The sequence below is a fragment of the Malurus melanocephalus genome, unplaced genomic scaffold (genome assembly GCF_030028575.1).
Source record: "Malurus melanocephalus ecotype Western Australia unplaced genomic scaffold, MMel_1.1 scaffold_299, whole genome shotgun sequence".
NCBI lineage: Eukaryota > Metazoa > Chordata > Aves > Passeriformes > Maluridae > Malurus > Malurus melanocephalus.
In genome coordinates, this window is record NW_026623531.1 from 889,454 (window position 1) to 905,351 (window position 15,898).

The window sequence follows — 15,898 nt, forward strand, 5'->3', positions numbered from 1 at the left end:
CCGCCGCCGCCGCCGCCGCTGCCCGAGTTGCGGGCGGGCATTGCCCCGCTCCCGCGCGCGCCGCCTCACCGCCCGCCTCGCGAGAACAAAAACCGCGCGCAGCCGAAGCGCGCGAGAGCTGGCACCGTCCTCGCGATAGCGCCCGCTCCGCGCCATCTTGGCTCCTGRCAGGCTGCTGGCACAGGCGGGGCGCGGCCGGAGGAGGCGCCGGCAGTGCCGCTCCCGCTGGAATGGGCTGCCCGGGGAGCCGGTGCAGTCACTCTCCCTGCGGCTGTTTATGGAAAGACTGGATGTGGCACTTGGTGCCGTGGTCTAGCTGACAGGTGGGGTTCGMTCACAGGCTGGACTCGATGATCCCGGAGGTCTTTTCCAGYCTGCTGGATTCTGTAGCTCTGTCCCGGCCCCATCCGCCGGCAGGAGGATTAGCACCTGGAGAGCGGGACATGGCACGGGCTGCTCGGCTCCAGCAAGGGCCTGAGGACTTCCCTGGACATTGCAGGTTGTGCCACGAGAGGGCAGCGGAACGCTGGAAACCCGGACGGGAGTGGCCATGCCCCAGCCGACCGAAAACATTTCCCAAAACAGGCACTACGTTTTTCTAGTGTTCGGAGCACAAACACTTTCGCTCCACCTAAATAACACACAAGCTGTCAAAATACCAGGGCTTATCGCCTTATCGCTGTGCTGGTTACTGCCTAATAAGCACTAATTAAAACTTGCTCCACAGACATCGTGCCGTGTGCCAGGAAACCTGGAAAGAGGAAGGAAAGAAGAAGCAGAAGGACAAACAAGTCCAGTAGTAACTGAGGTGGATGGCATTCTTCTCATTCCCAAAGCCTGACGGGCAGATTCTGGATAATGTGGTTCATGGAAAAGTGATTCTGCTCTCCAAGGCATGGCTCAGAGGTTAATGTGGGATGGTTCTGCATCTATTTGAGGGAATGTTGGTAGGTAATAATGTTATTAATCCCCAATAAAGTTTTGTGCAGGCATCGTGGCAATCAAATCCAACTTTTTCAAGCCTTTGTTTCACTTGTAAATATTCTCAAGACATAATGGTGAATAAACAAAGTCCCCTTATTTTCTATGGTGCCCTTCATTATGTACAATCTAAAGTGCTTTCCAAACCATACCATTAAAATAGAAAAATCAACTAAATGACATCTGAAAGGCATGCAAGCTGGAATATGATGGCTGTAGTGGCCCTCAACACTGTTGCAGGCAGGAAGCAAGGATGAAGATGCAATTAGAACTTAAGGAGCACTTTGGAAAAATCTTTGCAAAGATTTTGTCTGAGATATGAACAATATCACCKCTAATACTTTAACAAAAAATGACATAAGATCTTTCTTTCTCAGTAATTGTTCTTATCCAAAGAGAATAAACCTCTCAGTAAAATACATAATAGAACACAAACGTTCCATCTCACTCCTGTATCCCTATATGTTATTTTGTACCATAAGTTAAACCATTTTTAGAATTGTGAGACACACATACTCCACATTACCTCAGATTATCACTTAAATGAAACGGCTTTGTTTCAGCCATTTCCTGCTCTGCCCAACACCTTGTCTGCAAGCAGTTTGGGATGGGATGTGCCTGTGGAACGTGGCTTTGTGGCTCCCTGTGGGTGGCTCAGCATCGCGATTGCCRTTTGTTTTTGCAGGGAGAGGCTGTGCTGCTGTGCAGAGGCTCAGCCTCCCTCCCGTCCCAGCTGCTGTGGCTGCATCCACATCCATGTGCCCATGGAACCCCCAGCCATGCCCTGCAGCAGGAGAGAGGGGCTCTATTAGCTTCTAAGAGAGTATTTATTTGCCTCTATGTGCAGTGTGTTTTTCTGTTCAACTAGCTGTAATTTAGGTCTAGAATTTTATTTTCCCTGTTTATTGGTAAAAGTCATCAGGAAAAAAAAAAAAGACTGGTAATTAATTAGTCATCTCTTTGGTGACATTCTTATACCCAACATCCACAAAACTTGAGGTAGTGAAAGCTTTGTAAAACATGCCTTTAAAAAAATATTTCAGATAAATGCTCCCACATCAATCAGTTGTGGTTGAAACCTGTTGGACACATACCATTGTCTGTTTTTAACATCCCACAGACAGACAGACACGTAGAAGGGGAGTGTACAAAAGATTCATGTCCAGTMTTGCAGACAAGGGCAATTAGCCTAGCTTAGCACACGTGAGTAAGGTGATGTCAACAAACATCCTCCTCCAGACCCACCGGATTCCACTACTGAGGAATGAGTATGTGCTGCTTGTCACTAGTCCTCTCCAAGACTGAGACATCAGTATTTGATACTAAAAGTCTGATGAAAGAAGGGGAATAAAGCAGTGCTTATGTCAATTTTTTATGGGGTAGATTCTTAGGAATAGGGCTATTTCTCCAGCAAAAGATGTTAAATGGGCAGAGCTGAAAACAGGTTCCTCAAGTACAGCAGGAGCCAAAAATTTATGTCTCTATGGCATAAATCTTCACTGCCTAGCCCAAACAAAGAAGCTGTAACATGTAGCTTCTATTCAGAAGCAATTTATTTACCTCGTTTGTCAGTGACTTGTACTGCAGTGCAAAACGTCACTGGTCCATCACCTTTAGTTTCAGAAGATGAAAGTCCCTCGTAACACACCTGGACGCTTCCATAGTCTAATGCAGAGAAAGATGAACCTAGTGGCACACAGGGGGCTGAGGGAAATTACAGTGCAAGAGAGCAGATAAGAGTTAGAAAAATGCAGATTGTAAACAAAGACATTTCTGTTCTCAGGTTGGCCAAGTGGCTGCTGCTAAATCACAGTAACCCTGGGCTGTCACCTCTGAATTTTACTTGTCACTCTGGTATGCAATACAAGACTGTGTGTCGTTTCATCATGCTCCTTGCCTGCACAGGTTACCTAATTAATTTACTACAAACTATAAAAATAGTTCTTTGTACTAATTGCCCTGTCTGCTGAATGATCAAAAAGGAAGCTGGGGCTTTGAAACAAGATGGTTTTCTTTAGATGAGAAAAGTGAGATATACAAATTCAGCCTATTTTGCCCTTGTCTTACTCCTTTTCAATATATGAACAAAGCTTTCCTATTCCTGATAAAATGAGAAAGTCTCCAAAGGACTCCAGCAGATAGCAGTAGTATCCCTGACATATGCTCACTGATGTTCAAATTTAATTTTTTTTTCTTTTTTTTTCCTTTTTTTTTCCTTTTTTTTTTGTTTTCTTGTTTCCTTAAGAATTAAAGACTGCTAAAACACAGCAGTAGAAACCAAGGAGACTGGTTGCTCTTCCTCATAGTAACAAACATTCTTCTTATGACTAAAAGAAATACTATAGTAGGATTCTATTCTCCATCCACAAGCACAGTCTCCAGGTAATCAGAAATTTCAGAGATCAGTTCTGGTGGATTGGCAAGTTTAACTAAAATCCCTGTAAATAAAAGTTATACATCGAGCTGGGAGATGTGTGGGGGAAAAGCAGGGAAGTGTTTGGAGTCTTGGCAAGTAACCAGTATGCTGTATATGCAATAACACTAGATGGCTGCACAGTCTCCAAGAAACTGCTGTATGCAAGTTTGATTTCTGCAGCTTGTGCACCCAACATTCACACAGTGAGGTGTGTTGATCAGTGAAGTGTTTGTGTGCCAGCCCCTCCGTGGCAGTAGGCAATCCAGTTCTCCTCTGCACTGGCAGGCAGCGCTGCAGGAATGGCATTTGCTGACAGCTGGACTTAAGCATCTCACCAAATAACATGAATATCACGCTCTGGTGGGGCAGCCTTCCTCTGCATTTGCCATGTCCCTGTCAGCGGGAGCTGAACCACGTGTGAAACAACTCCCGAGACACTCATTTCCAACCTGGCCTTTTGAGAAACCTGATACCTCCATAACTGCCAGGCAAAGGGTGGGGTATGCAGAGGGAGGCAGAAACCTCTGTGGCCATCCAGCTTTAATCAGCCATATTTGTTTGTTTACAAGGACATCTACCAAACAATACCACCCACCATTCTGTTCATCCCAAAGATTTCCAGCATACAGCTCTCAGGTTTCTAGCTCCTGCTGCAGCTTGCAGCCCAGACCAGACAGAGAAGGATTAGGGTTGTCAGGGAAAAGGATTGATAGAGGACGTTATGCTTCAGCAGGTAATCAGTTCTCTTGAGGGGCAGGATCCTTCCTTAAAAGATGCTGCAAAAGTGACAAAATAATTACCACGTAAGTCTGACAGTTTCAGCGAGTTCTTAAACTGGTGTTTGAATACATAACTTTTATTCACACATTACATAAAAGATTGTTTGTGTTTTCTCACCATGACCATGTCTGGATGTTTCAGCATCTCTGCTTGCAACAGACAATACAACATCTGCTAAGAAATGACAGTTTTATCCAGCTCATCACCTCATCCAAATCTTTCCAGCATAAATTCTGTCAGCAATGAGTTCCCTGGCTTACATTTGGGTAACTGTCACAAAATCCCTTTCTAGTTTCTCTGTCCATAATTGTTTGGCTCTTTGCAATGATTTGTGGCTGTGCATCCACATGGGCACCAGCTTCATCCAAAATGAGAAACAGTACTCACCATTATAACTTTTTGCTTCAAAACTACATTCTACTCTCACTTTACAGGTATACATACTAGGATCAGAGCTTACATCATCATTTCCAGGCACYCCAGGAAGGCAAAGTGGAACCAAACCCTGGAAGGCACCTAACCATGTTGCAAAAAGCTCCTGGTATGTAAATTACCTCCTTGCTTGTGGCTGCAAGAAATTAAAATGTTACAGGTGAGGCAGAGAGGAAGAACACAGAAATTCTTCTGTGCTTCAGTTTGCTACCTGCCCATCACTCTTGCCAATTTGTGAAGCCTGGAGATCCTAACATCCCACCAGCTGCAGCCTGTAAGCCACTGGATTTTGGGAAATCACAGGCTGCAGYTTTGCATGTGCTGCACAGCAACCCACAGAACTGTGAGCTCAGGGAGTCCTCACCTAGGCTGGAACATGCCAACTCCCTGCTTCTCCCYGCAGTCAGAGTCAGCTCCAACCAGGAATGATTACATTTTTGAGTGTCACATGAGACAACGACCTCTAAGTCATGCTGGAAAAAAAAAACCTCTTGTGAAATTATTGCTGGAAGGCAAAGGGAGAGCACAAACATCTGTGAGCTCAAAGTATACCAAACACGCATTGAAATCTTACTGCAGGTTGAGAGCACAGAGTGGGGAGACGTATATGTACAGGCAAACCCCAGCACTGGTGACATATGAGAGTGATCGAAGCACTGCAATGTTCACAAAACTCTGTCCGTGGGTAATAYATTGGCTCCTTTTGTGGCTTTTGATCACAGGGATTCAGCTGGATCCGATGACAGCTGGTTTGCACTAGACAATCAGTCTTGTCTTCTGTAACTCCTTCAGAACTGGGCTAGCYACAATCTTTATCACCAGCTCATGTTTTTTACTCATTTCATCATCATTACAAATATCAGGAAATGCTGCACCATTAGCAACCCACGGTTTAACTGCAGCAAACAGAGGGCCAGATTCACATTCATATTGCCACCTCAAAGGTTTCTGGAACCATAAACATGGTGGTGAGGGATTTGTCAGTGCCATTAAGAATGTTTTTTTTCTCAGGGATAGTCAACACCATTAATAAGCTTAGATTGTCTCCAGGTGAATCTACTTGGTGCAAAGTTTGCCAGCAATTGTACTTACTAACTTGATTCATTTATGTTTTGTATAGGACCAAAAATTCATTTAGTTCACAGCATGCAGACGGCAAAGTTACTATCTCAAAGTTACTATTAAAATCCCAATCCTTCTTATTCCTCCATACTTAGTATTTTGCTGACTCATAAGCACCTTCCACTATGAAAGAGCATATTGATCTCCAGCAACAGGCAACAGCATACACAGTCTCCAGCCTGATAAGTCCAGCATGTGTCAGAAATGTGGGATCAGGCAGCCACAAATGGCTCACTGCAATCTTAGTGGGGTGGAGAGACCAGCCCTTGATAAATGCTTTTAGTGTRTCTTCTGAGAAGTGCAACTCCCTTCCCCCACACTCACCACAGCACAAAAGTATTTTGAGTCCTACAAAAGGCACGCCAAAAATCAAATTTTTCCATCAACAGAGAAAATAAGGAATGTGTGTATCTGGTGTATTGGGCTCAAAGAGGGAGATGATTAATCACCAGCAAGGGAGGATGACTGTAGATAGCAAGTCAGCATCTCTATGTATTTTGTTTTTCCTCCCTTCATCCATTTCTCCTTTTAAAAGGAATTCTAAGAGACTGTTTACAGTAGAGTCCCCTCTGCATGCTTTGGCATCTTGTCTGAAGTCAGCAAGTCATATCCTTTCTGCCAGCATTCTTAATACACTGGTCTAGAAAACAGAACTTTCCTTAAAGAAAAACCAAGAAGTACACTGTTTCAGGAGCAGCTGTAGGTGAGGCCTTGGAGAGGGACTGAGATGGCCCATTAAGGGTAAGTGGATGGAATCCCAGCCTTAGTGAACCCACTGAGTATTTTGCCCCCTCAGAGTATATTATCTCCTCACCAAATTTATGTCAAAATTCTCAGCATTTCCCAGAAATTTTTTTGCACCTCTAGGGTCTGCTGTTTATGACAGCTCCTGCTGTGATCCAATCAGGCTGTACAGTCCAAGAATGAATGACTCAACGTAAGGGATGAGCAGAAGACAAGCCATGATAAGTGGTAGCCTAGTGATGCTCCGCTTTTTTAACCCCCATGGCACAGAAAATCTGGCTTGCAGTAAAAAGGCAAAGAAATCTGAGCATTGGGGACTGACACAAGTAGGTGCCAGTAGGAGGGTTCAGGACATGTTGTGCAGATTATTTGTAAAGACATGTTTCTGGTGTTCTGAGCCCATAAATAATATTTGTGAAAAGGTATTAGGTACCTTCCCCAAGGGCTGCTAAAAAAAAGAAATCAGCAGACCAGAAGGAGCTTAGGGACGTTCCGGTTTAGAGAGGAGAAAGAGGCTGCAAAGACACCTCTAGCAGATGTATTACGGTACCTTTATGAAACATTTGCCTCTTCTACCCCGAGGGCAGGGTTGAGGAAATATGATTCCTTGCTCTGACAAAGGTGGAGATCAAATGCTGAATCTGCATGGACTGCACTCTCTTCTCCTGGAGCCACTTCTGCAAAGGTGTCCTAAACCAGACTGACAGCAGCCAGAGGGGGTTCTGGCAGCTGCTCATATCCCAGAGAAATGAACCGACCACATCAAACAGGAAAAAGCAGGCAATAGGGAAAATACTTGGATTTGCACAAACAAATCTTGCATTTCTCCATTCTTATTTACAAGATTGATCCAGAACAAAACATCACCTCTTCAGCCCTAACAAAGCAGCACCATGCAGAGAGCACTGCAAGTCTGTTGATAGCCTTGCTGTGATCCTACTGGGGCTTCGAAGCACACTCACAGTTAAAAGACATGGATTGCAATGATAAAAGAGAATTACTTTGCTTTACTCTCATATGCTTAGTAAACTTCCATGAAAACTTAGCAAATTCCCCCTGCTGCTTCCCCAAATGTCTGTGCCTCAGGCTCAAACTCAGTTATTCCTTTAATCCTGTGCAGGAGATCCAAGATCAAAGTTGGTGGGACTTTGTTTCATCACAGCTATTCCCAGCACCATCCCTGGAATTCAGACAGCTGGTGGTTTTTATTCCTCAGCCATGAGCTAGCCAGATCTGACACTTCAGTATTAACCCTTGGTTTTGGCATGAATTACGAACTGGAGTCTTGTCTCCTGAAAACTCCCCTGCTCTGCAGCAGAAGACTCACCTTCACTGTGGTACCCCATGCGAATAAATTACTCACTGGTGTTTGCTCCATGGGTACCAAAATTCCAGTGGCAAAGGAAGGGATCCCTGTGCAACCTAGGATCTTCTGAGATAGAAGGTGATCTCTAACTATCCATTACATTATCCCCGAGAGAGGGGGAGAAGAATTAAAAACATGAAACGTTTACTGGAAAAAACAAGACCAGCCCTGTATTTAATCAAAACATTTTGTTTTGTTCCACTTGTAATTATTTCCACCCAATGAAAAAATASTTTTGCAAAGAAAATGACAGTTCCCTTCCATAGGCAAACAAAGAACTCATGTCAGTTCCCATACAATGCCACAGTGAAGGTGATGTATTTTTAATGCTGTGTTGAAATTGTCTTTGCTTCTATTGCAGTAACACTGAACACATTAATTTAGGTTTAATGATCCATTGTGTTAGTGTTTGTTAGGGTAGAGGTGAGAAAACCAAAGATTTGTAGGGAAAAAAGCTGAAGTGACACTTCATTTCCCCTGAAAGTTGTGAGAATGCGAATATGAACATTGAAACATTGAATACGCCCAAATGACTGACTGGGGCAAAGGTTTTCCAAGTAGATGAAGACCACCCTGAGAGCCCAGGGAATTATGGCCATTGCCAGCTATGGTGGTACCTTGCTTTTTTGGGGGGCTTTTTTATTTTTTTTTTTTTTTCAGATTAAAAACCCTAGTTTTCACATGGTGGAAAGAGGTAAACAGGGAAAAAAAAATAATCCATTCCTGTACAAGACTCACTCTTACACTCAAATGACTGTCTCAAAATTAAGGCAATGAATTGCAGGTACCTTGGTTGTATTTTATTGAGATCTCATGCCAGGCAAAGCCTCTTTGTATGTTTGCTTTAATTATCATGTTTCTAAAGAAGGTAACAGTTTATGTAGGTTTACTACAATGCCTGACTACCCTCCCTTCCCTGTGCCTCAGGTACCTGAACTTTGTATTCCCCTCAGAAAAGTGGAAATAACCTTGGAGACCTCTGCTTCAAAACACATTGAGATCTACTGGTGAAATAGCAGAAGAAAAATATTGTCACTTCCATATGCTGGGATATTTTTTCCCAGGGCTCTCAGACATTCAGCATCACAGTTGCATTTTCCTGCCAAGAACAGGCCAATCATTTTCTCTTCAATACCAGCTGACTTCAGTGCCCAAGTGAAAAGGGGGYTGTAAATAATACATCACTACTTGCTTTTAAGGGATTTTTCATCCACAAACATTATTCTGGTTTCTGCACTGTCTTGGTGTAAGTCCTGCTTCTTGGCACCATCCCTGTACCTCACCCATCCAACTCAACAGGTATATTTTCATACCCTCTAGCAACAGATACTTTGTGGAGGAGTTGATGTCTGCCAAGTGTGGTTTAATACTAATTAATGCAGGCTCCTTGCCATTTTCTCCTTCAACTCAAAACCAACAGMACACCAATCACATATTTTTCAGCAGCACATCGTCTGACTGAGATCAAAATACCCCACTGAGATACATCTGCATGGCCCTTTACTGCAGAACAAACAAAATTCAGCTGTCTGCTTCTCAGACAGTGTGACATTTCAGGACTCACCTGACACGGACTTACACCCCTGTTAGTGTGTTTTGCAGCAGAGAGGTGGCTGGTTTGTGTAGTGGTGGGAAATCAGCATCTGCTTGGGGGAAAAGGACAGTTTTGAAGAGATACAGGTTGCCCAAGATGTGCCTATTCAACATAGGAAGAGATGTCTGGAAAGCACCACTGTGAGAATCAGGAGGCTGGTCTGCTGGGTGGCTTGAGGGATGGACTGAGCACAGGGATGTAACACTCACCCTTGCAGGAGGCCAGCATCTTGGAAACATAGGAAGCAAGAATAGTCCTTTATTTTTGTCAGAAGAAAGCAGGGTGCTCAGGTCTCCACCGAAGTACCAGGATSAAATCACAAATTTTATCCGAGATACTTAAATCTACTGGTACCAAACCTCATGTTACTCATGGAGARCTCCACCTCCTCCTCCCTTTGGGTACTACTGACATTGTGAAATCTTCTGCTCACCACAATTCTTTCCACGTAATTTTTTTTTGTGCCAGCAGAGAAGTCTCATCTACTCTGGGAGGCCAGCACCATTTTTTCTAGATCTTTCAGCTACAAGTATGATGCCTTGCAAGAAACCAGCAGTTAAAACTGATCAATTAATCATAAAAGTTTATATCTATGACAAGGAATATYCTAAAAAAATCACAGTCAGCTCCCAACTAGAACTGTCTATCTTGTCTAGCTTTGTCTGTCTTACATACCTTTCTCCATCCATGGCTTTAAAGATTACCTCTCTTTTTCCTAGAGCTTTCTCAAAGTATTAATGAGCTGCCCAATCTAAATCTGCATTAAATCTCTGTCAATATTCAGTTGTTCAGATATAGAGCTTGGGTTATGATCATATATCAGAATTGACAGATCATTAGCTCTCATGTATTGGGATAATAAGTGAGTTACAAACTCATTCTTACATTTGCCATGATGAATTTTCTCTTACTGCCTTTTTGTGAATTCTGATATTTGTGAGTCACTGCAGGCAGGAATTTATATAGCCAGAAGGTTAAATATAAATATATCAATCCACTGTCCACATATTAATAGAAAGACCAGGCATGTACACAGTTAAGGAATACTTCTATTTCAAGTGGACAAACACGTAATACTACCTGCAAGTCTTGCTGATAAGAATGTGCAGACACTTGGGTTAGTGCTGGAGCCAGGAATGTTACACCAGATCTGATGCAGAGTGAGGGTGCACTGCTGTGGCTGCTCTGCCTTCAGCACTCAGGAACACCCCAGCCACCCAGCACAGCTCAGCAGCTTCCCAGCATAACCACTGTGATCCCCTGAGCTTTTTTTCTGTGCTGTGGAATTACACTGCTCCACTTTTTCAAAATGCAAGAGATCTCCATYAAAAAAAAATCTCTACAGTATGATCTTGAAGATCTCTTCTGTCTATACAGGAATATCCACAGCAGCTTAGGGATTTCCACTGACTTTCATCTTTGCTTGGGCCAAGTCACCTACAGAAACAAGGAAAATGACAAAAAAGGCTTGCTGTTTCTGAGGTTCCTAGTGGCCAGGATGAGTGATTGGCAGCACACTGTCCCCTCTTCCTGCCAGYAGGGATAGCTGAAAGGACAGTAATCAGGGTATCTGCTTCATCTGTCAGAGTAACAGGGACATCCCTCAGTACAGCAGCTCCCTGTTGTTTCAGCTGGAGGTCCCAAACCTGCCTTCACAAGTGGAAACAGCCAGACAGTGAAAAGGGGCACTCCTGGCTTCCCCACACCCACTCCTTTTCCTGCTCATTCCCTTACCAAATCCTTCCCCAGCCTTATCACATTCCCTCCATTCCTCTCATTGCTCTCTGAGCTTGCTTCTGAAACACTGAGCCTGTGCTGCTGCCGTGCACCGGCTTCCAGATTCCCTCACTCAGACCTGTGCCATGGGGTTCCTGGCCACTGCAGTGAGAGGGGTGGGGGAACCCTCACCTCCCACTCATTGTCTTCTGCCACAGCTCTAAAAAATATGTATTCACTCCCTATCCACCTCTGCTCTGTGCAGCACCACATAAAACCCCCTTCTTCTTAATGCTATCTATTTACAGTAACTCAGTTTCCATAAAATCTCTTCCACTTATTCCTCACTAAAGCATTCTTATCTTATCTTGCAAACCTGAATTGACATCAGGCAGTTTGGTGTTTATATGAAAAAAGGGTTTGGCTTTTAAAACAGTTCAGCAGCCACAAACAGAGCTAGATCTTCAGAATAGCTTAGCCTGCGTTTTTGGGCACTAAAATGAGAAGCCAGCTCTTCCAAGAGGGCTCTTTGTAATGATGTGCTTTGAAAATACTACTTTAAGTATCCCTGAAACAGTTAGATGTGGAGCCTTTGCTGAAAAGTCAGACTCTAGCTTGATGTCTTCCTGGCAACCAAGCTCACCTGAAATCTGCTCTGCAGCCCTTTGCAGCTCTTCCGAGCCCTTCCCTGGTTTCCTGCTGCCTCCTCAGCCTGCACAGTGCARGTTATCAGGACAAGGGTAAGGCTGGCCCCTGCTGATTTTTACAGACTGGAACTCAATTGATTCAGTTTGCAAACTTGGGACAATACTTTGTTGTGTCTTTGCCTGTTCCTTTACATTAAAATTATCTTGGGAGCAAGCAAACTGTGCTACCAGACTTTAATTCATCAGATTTCAATGTTGGGTCATCTGGAGGTCACTATTCTTTTTTTTTTTTTTTTTTTTTTTAAAGGCACTACCAAGAACTCTGTGGGAGGTACCAAAGAAGACTCTGTTTATACAAAACCACAAAAAATACATATGCCCATTTTTTTACTTGGCATGAAAACTTGTGTGTCAGTTCAACTGTACTGGCTTTCAAAAAGAATAGTTGTGCAGTGATTGTTCTGGTGTACAACAGTTTGGTGACATCTGTCCTCCATCCCATGAGTCACAGAGCACCTCARAGTCATGAAATGATCTATCACAAACCTCCTGTTATTTCCGGATACGGAAATATCTCCCAAACACTGTTTATAGACTACGGATTCATCATGAGCCAACCTGGAAATTTCAGTCTGGACAGCAGTCTTAAATTAGTAAGTGCAGGGAAGTCTGCAGTAAAACACCAGACTGTCTCCAGTCATCCCACACAAAACAAGAATCCAAACAGAAGTAGAATTTTATAGCTAAAAGCACAAAGAGCACTGATAAGACGAAAATCACAAAGGTACCARCCCCTGAAAGTCCTTGGTAGTATTTAATTTTTTTATGATGGGCTTAGATCAGATCTGAACAGAGGGAATATGAATAYATCACTGGTATTTCCCATCTGGACCTAGAAGAGCCCTGCTTTGGGGTTGGTTTGGAAGGGAAGAAACTTCCCTTCATGACGAACTTGCTTTTGGTACCTTGGTTAGCCACRGTCATTTACTGCATATAGAAACAGTTTAATACAGATTCACAACTTTAATGTTCAGGCAGCTTTACAAAAGGGAAACAGTTTACTTCCTTTTTTTCAGGTTGGGAGATGAAGAACACAAAACACTGAACCAGTGTGCTGAGGAAGCAGAGCACCTCAGTGCTGGTGCCCATTCTGTCACACRAAGAGGTGCCAGATGAGGGGCCAGCAGCAGTCACCTGGGGCTGCATGCAGTCATGTACACAGACTGTGGTGCAAGATCCACAGTCACGTTACCAGCTTCAGCTCACAAACAGCGGAGCCACAGATATCCTCCGGTATGTCCAGAGGAAATACACACCCAAGAACTGGATATCAGAGTTGTACACAAATGTAAGAGCATTGGTTTGGCTTCAGCAAGAGATTTTTTAAATAACAGGTTTGCAGGAATACATGCTATTTGTAAAGTATGTCCTGGGGTCATCCAGACAGGTCCTTGACTACTGAACACTATCTGCTCATCTCAAGGGCAGTTGTTTTCAACATTTTTCAGCCTGGGAAGCCCTTGTATACTTTACCAGTGGAGGTCAGGTCTCCTGCAGTGTATTTAAATCTGCTAACAGTCAGTCTGCTTCCCTCAGTTACTCCTCCCCAGCACTGGAGCAGCCAAAGCCACAGGAACTGACAACTGCTGCTCAAGGCCAAGCTTCCAGTATCTTTKTTAGTGAGATCCCATCTGGCAGTTCATAGCGCTCCTGTCAAATACTGGGACAAGCAAACTCCATCATTTCACTGAATGGGGGAAATCCAGGCTCATGTACGGTATGTCAACAGTCCTCTGTTCCCATATTTTTTTAGAAGGTGTACAACAATGTATACCCCCTCCAAGCAGGAAACAGTAAATTGTGTAATCAAACCGTGAAAGCCARTTATGAGTACAATTAAGGTGAAATATAGCCCTATTGAAGTTGGTGGGAGTTTTATTATTAACTAAAGTTTTGCCTTTATGTTTCAGGTGGATAGTTATCCTGTTCAAGCAAAGAAGCCATTATTTAATCAAAATGACATTTATAATGCAGCATTACTATCATATTCAAACATGCAGGACATGTTTACTTTAATCAGTTCTAATTAAATTGTTACACAAGAAAAATATTYAGTTGTACTGATGAGTGCACATATATTCAGCGGAAAAGCAATGCAAATTGCCCAGGATCTCATAAGTGCTGTTTGTACTGCTCTAAACTCTGGTGATGTTTTAGCAAGTCACATCTAACTCTTACGGTGTACTCCACTGAAACAGATTGCCCTAAAATGAGATTGAGCATTCCCAAACTAAAGCAACTGCAGCATTTCAATGATGCAGCATTTGCAACACGGTAAAGGGAGCAGAGATTGCCAGACCCTCAGCCCCATTAATTGCAAGGTTCAAGCAGCACTTTCACAGCCACTGAAATTCTCCAGGCATTAAAAGCAAAGAAACAGAGGCTGAGGGATGCTCTGGATACTCTCACTCCCCATCTCTGGGCCAGGATAGTGTTAGCACCTGCCTGGCTGACCCTGCCCACTCTGGCTGATTCCCAGCAACAGACCAAGTGAGGGTGGAGGGTACCCATTTTTTCTGCACCATGCAGTCATGATGTGGATAGAAAAATGGGGCAAGCTCAGGTCTGGCTGAGTTTTGCAGGGCTGCAAACACCTCAGAGAGTGAAAAGGGAGGCCTGGGTCAACAATAGCACTSTTCTGAGTTCCTCCTCACCACCTTTTCACACAATTTCATGGTGGAAAACTCCTTGACCCTTCCCTCATGCCTTCTATTTTTTCTGTCCCCTGGATGACCACATTGTTCCACAAGTGTCCTCATGACAAAGCAGAACGTGAAAGTATCCCACCCTTCCAGAGTGACCACAATCGTGACTTGTCCTTTGTCAGAGCCATAGAAGCAACTCTGGCACCCCCAGGACACCAAGGTCCCAACAGAAAAGATACCTCCCCCTCAGACCCAGCTCAGCTTCCTTCCTTCCTTGGGGGTTGCCACTGCTCCTCAAGCACTTCTACCACTTTTCCTGCTCCTCACCAGCTCTGTGGCATCACTGTCCTCTCCTCTTTCACTCACACCCGACTTCTCCACCAGTGTGTGGCCCCCTAGGTGCTCACCACTGTTCCACTGCCCATCCCATCCTGAATCAGGCACCCTCCTCTCTTGGCTGAGACCTGGTGCATACGGACTCAGACACCTGACCTAAAACCACTGRTGGAGAGGGGTGCAGGTACTCTTGGGTGAGGAACTGCTGCTGGGGATGCCCTCTGTTGCCTGCATGCCAACATCCAGCCTGCAGCATCACAGAAGGAAAACAGAGGGTTTGGGTTGTGCCATAACCCAGAAAGCAGCCAGCACAGCACAGCACAGCACAGCACAGCACAGCACAGCACAGCACAGCACAGCTCAGCACAGCACAGCACAGCAGCTCAGCCTGCCTTCAGAGGTGTTGGTAAGTATGCCAGCTAGTCCCTCAGCTGAGAAAGGTGTGGACTCTGAGAGCAGGCAGTCCACAGGAAATCGAGGGGTACTGGCTTGGCTCTGGAGATGTAGAGAGCAGTGACTGAGTTTAAGCACTTGTTGCAACACCTTTTGAAGTGAGCCCTTCGGCCCAGCTCAGTGAGTACAAAGGTGCTTCCATKGTGCACCAGAGGAAGCAATGTGCTTGGCAAGGCAGGCCCTGACTTCCAGGGCAGTGATCTGGACAGCTKCTTCCCATGTGGCTCACCAGGGCTCCTTTCACAGCAGGGTGGAGTGGGGATCACATACCTGCTCCAGGATCCAAACACACCAGGCATTCCAGCCTTCTCTGCTCTGAAAAGGCTGGTGRATGCACCATCAAGCAGAACTGGTGCTGAGCTAGGTGGCTTTTTTTGTGCTCTGTGTCTGGGGAATTGCTTGGGGCAGCAGAGAGATGAGAGATGCAGAGAAGATGCAGAGGGGGTTTGCTTGTACAGACAGGGTTTGCTCATTTTGAGTATTAAGTGTTAAAAACTGTTAGCTAAGTATATCAGATGCCCTGAAGGAAGAGCAAAACCTGAAATGTATTTAGACGAAGACAAGGCACAAGATTTGCAAGGGTTAACACATTAACTCTTACAGAGT

At 44.4% G+C, this 15,898-nt stretch overlaps 1 protein-coding gene across 1 annotated transcript in view; it reads right to left on the minus strand.

The window, feature by feature from the left end:
• The window catches only part of HELLS (helicase, lymphoid specific), a 21,863-nt gene extending 21,776 nt beyond the window's left edge, over window positions 1-87 (minus strand). Inside the window, exon 1 of the mRNA XM_057377049.1 lies at window positions 5-87. Coding sequence (XP_057233032.1) covers window positions 5-41 — 37 coding nt within the window. The 5' untranslated portion in view covers window positions 42-87. The remainder of the gene's footprint in view (window positions 1-4) is intronic.
• Window positions 88-15,898: the final 15,811 nt, after the last annotated feature.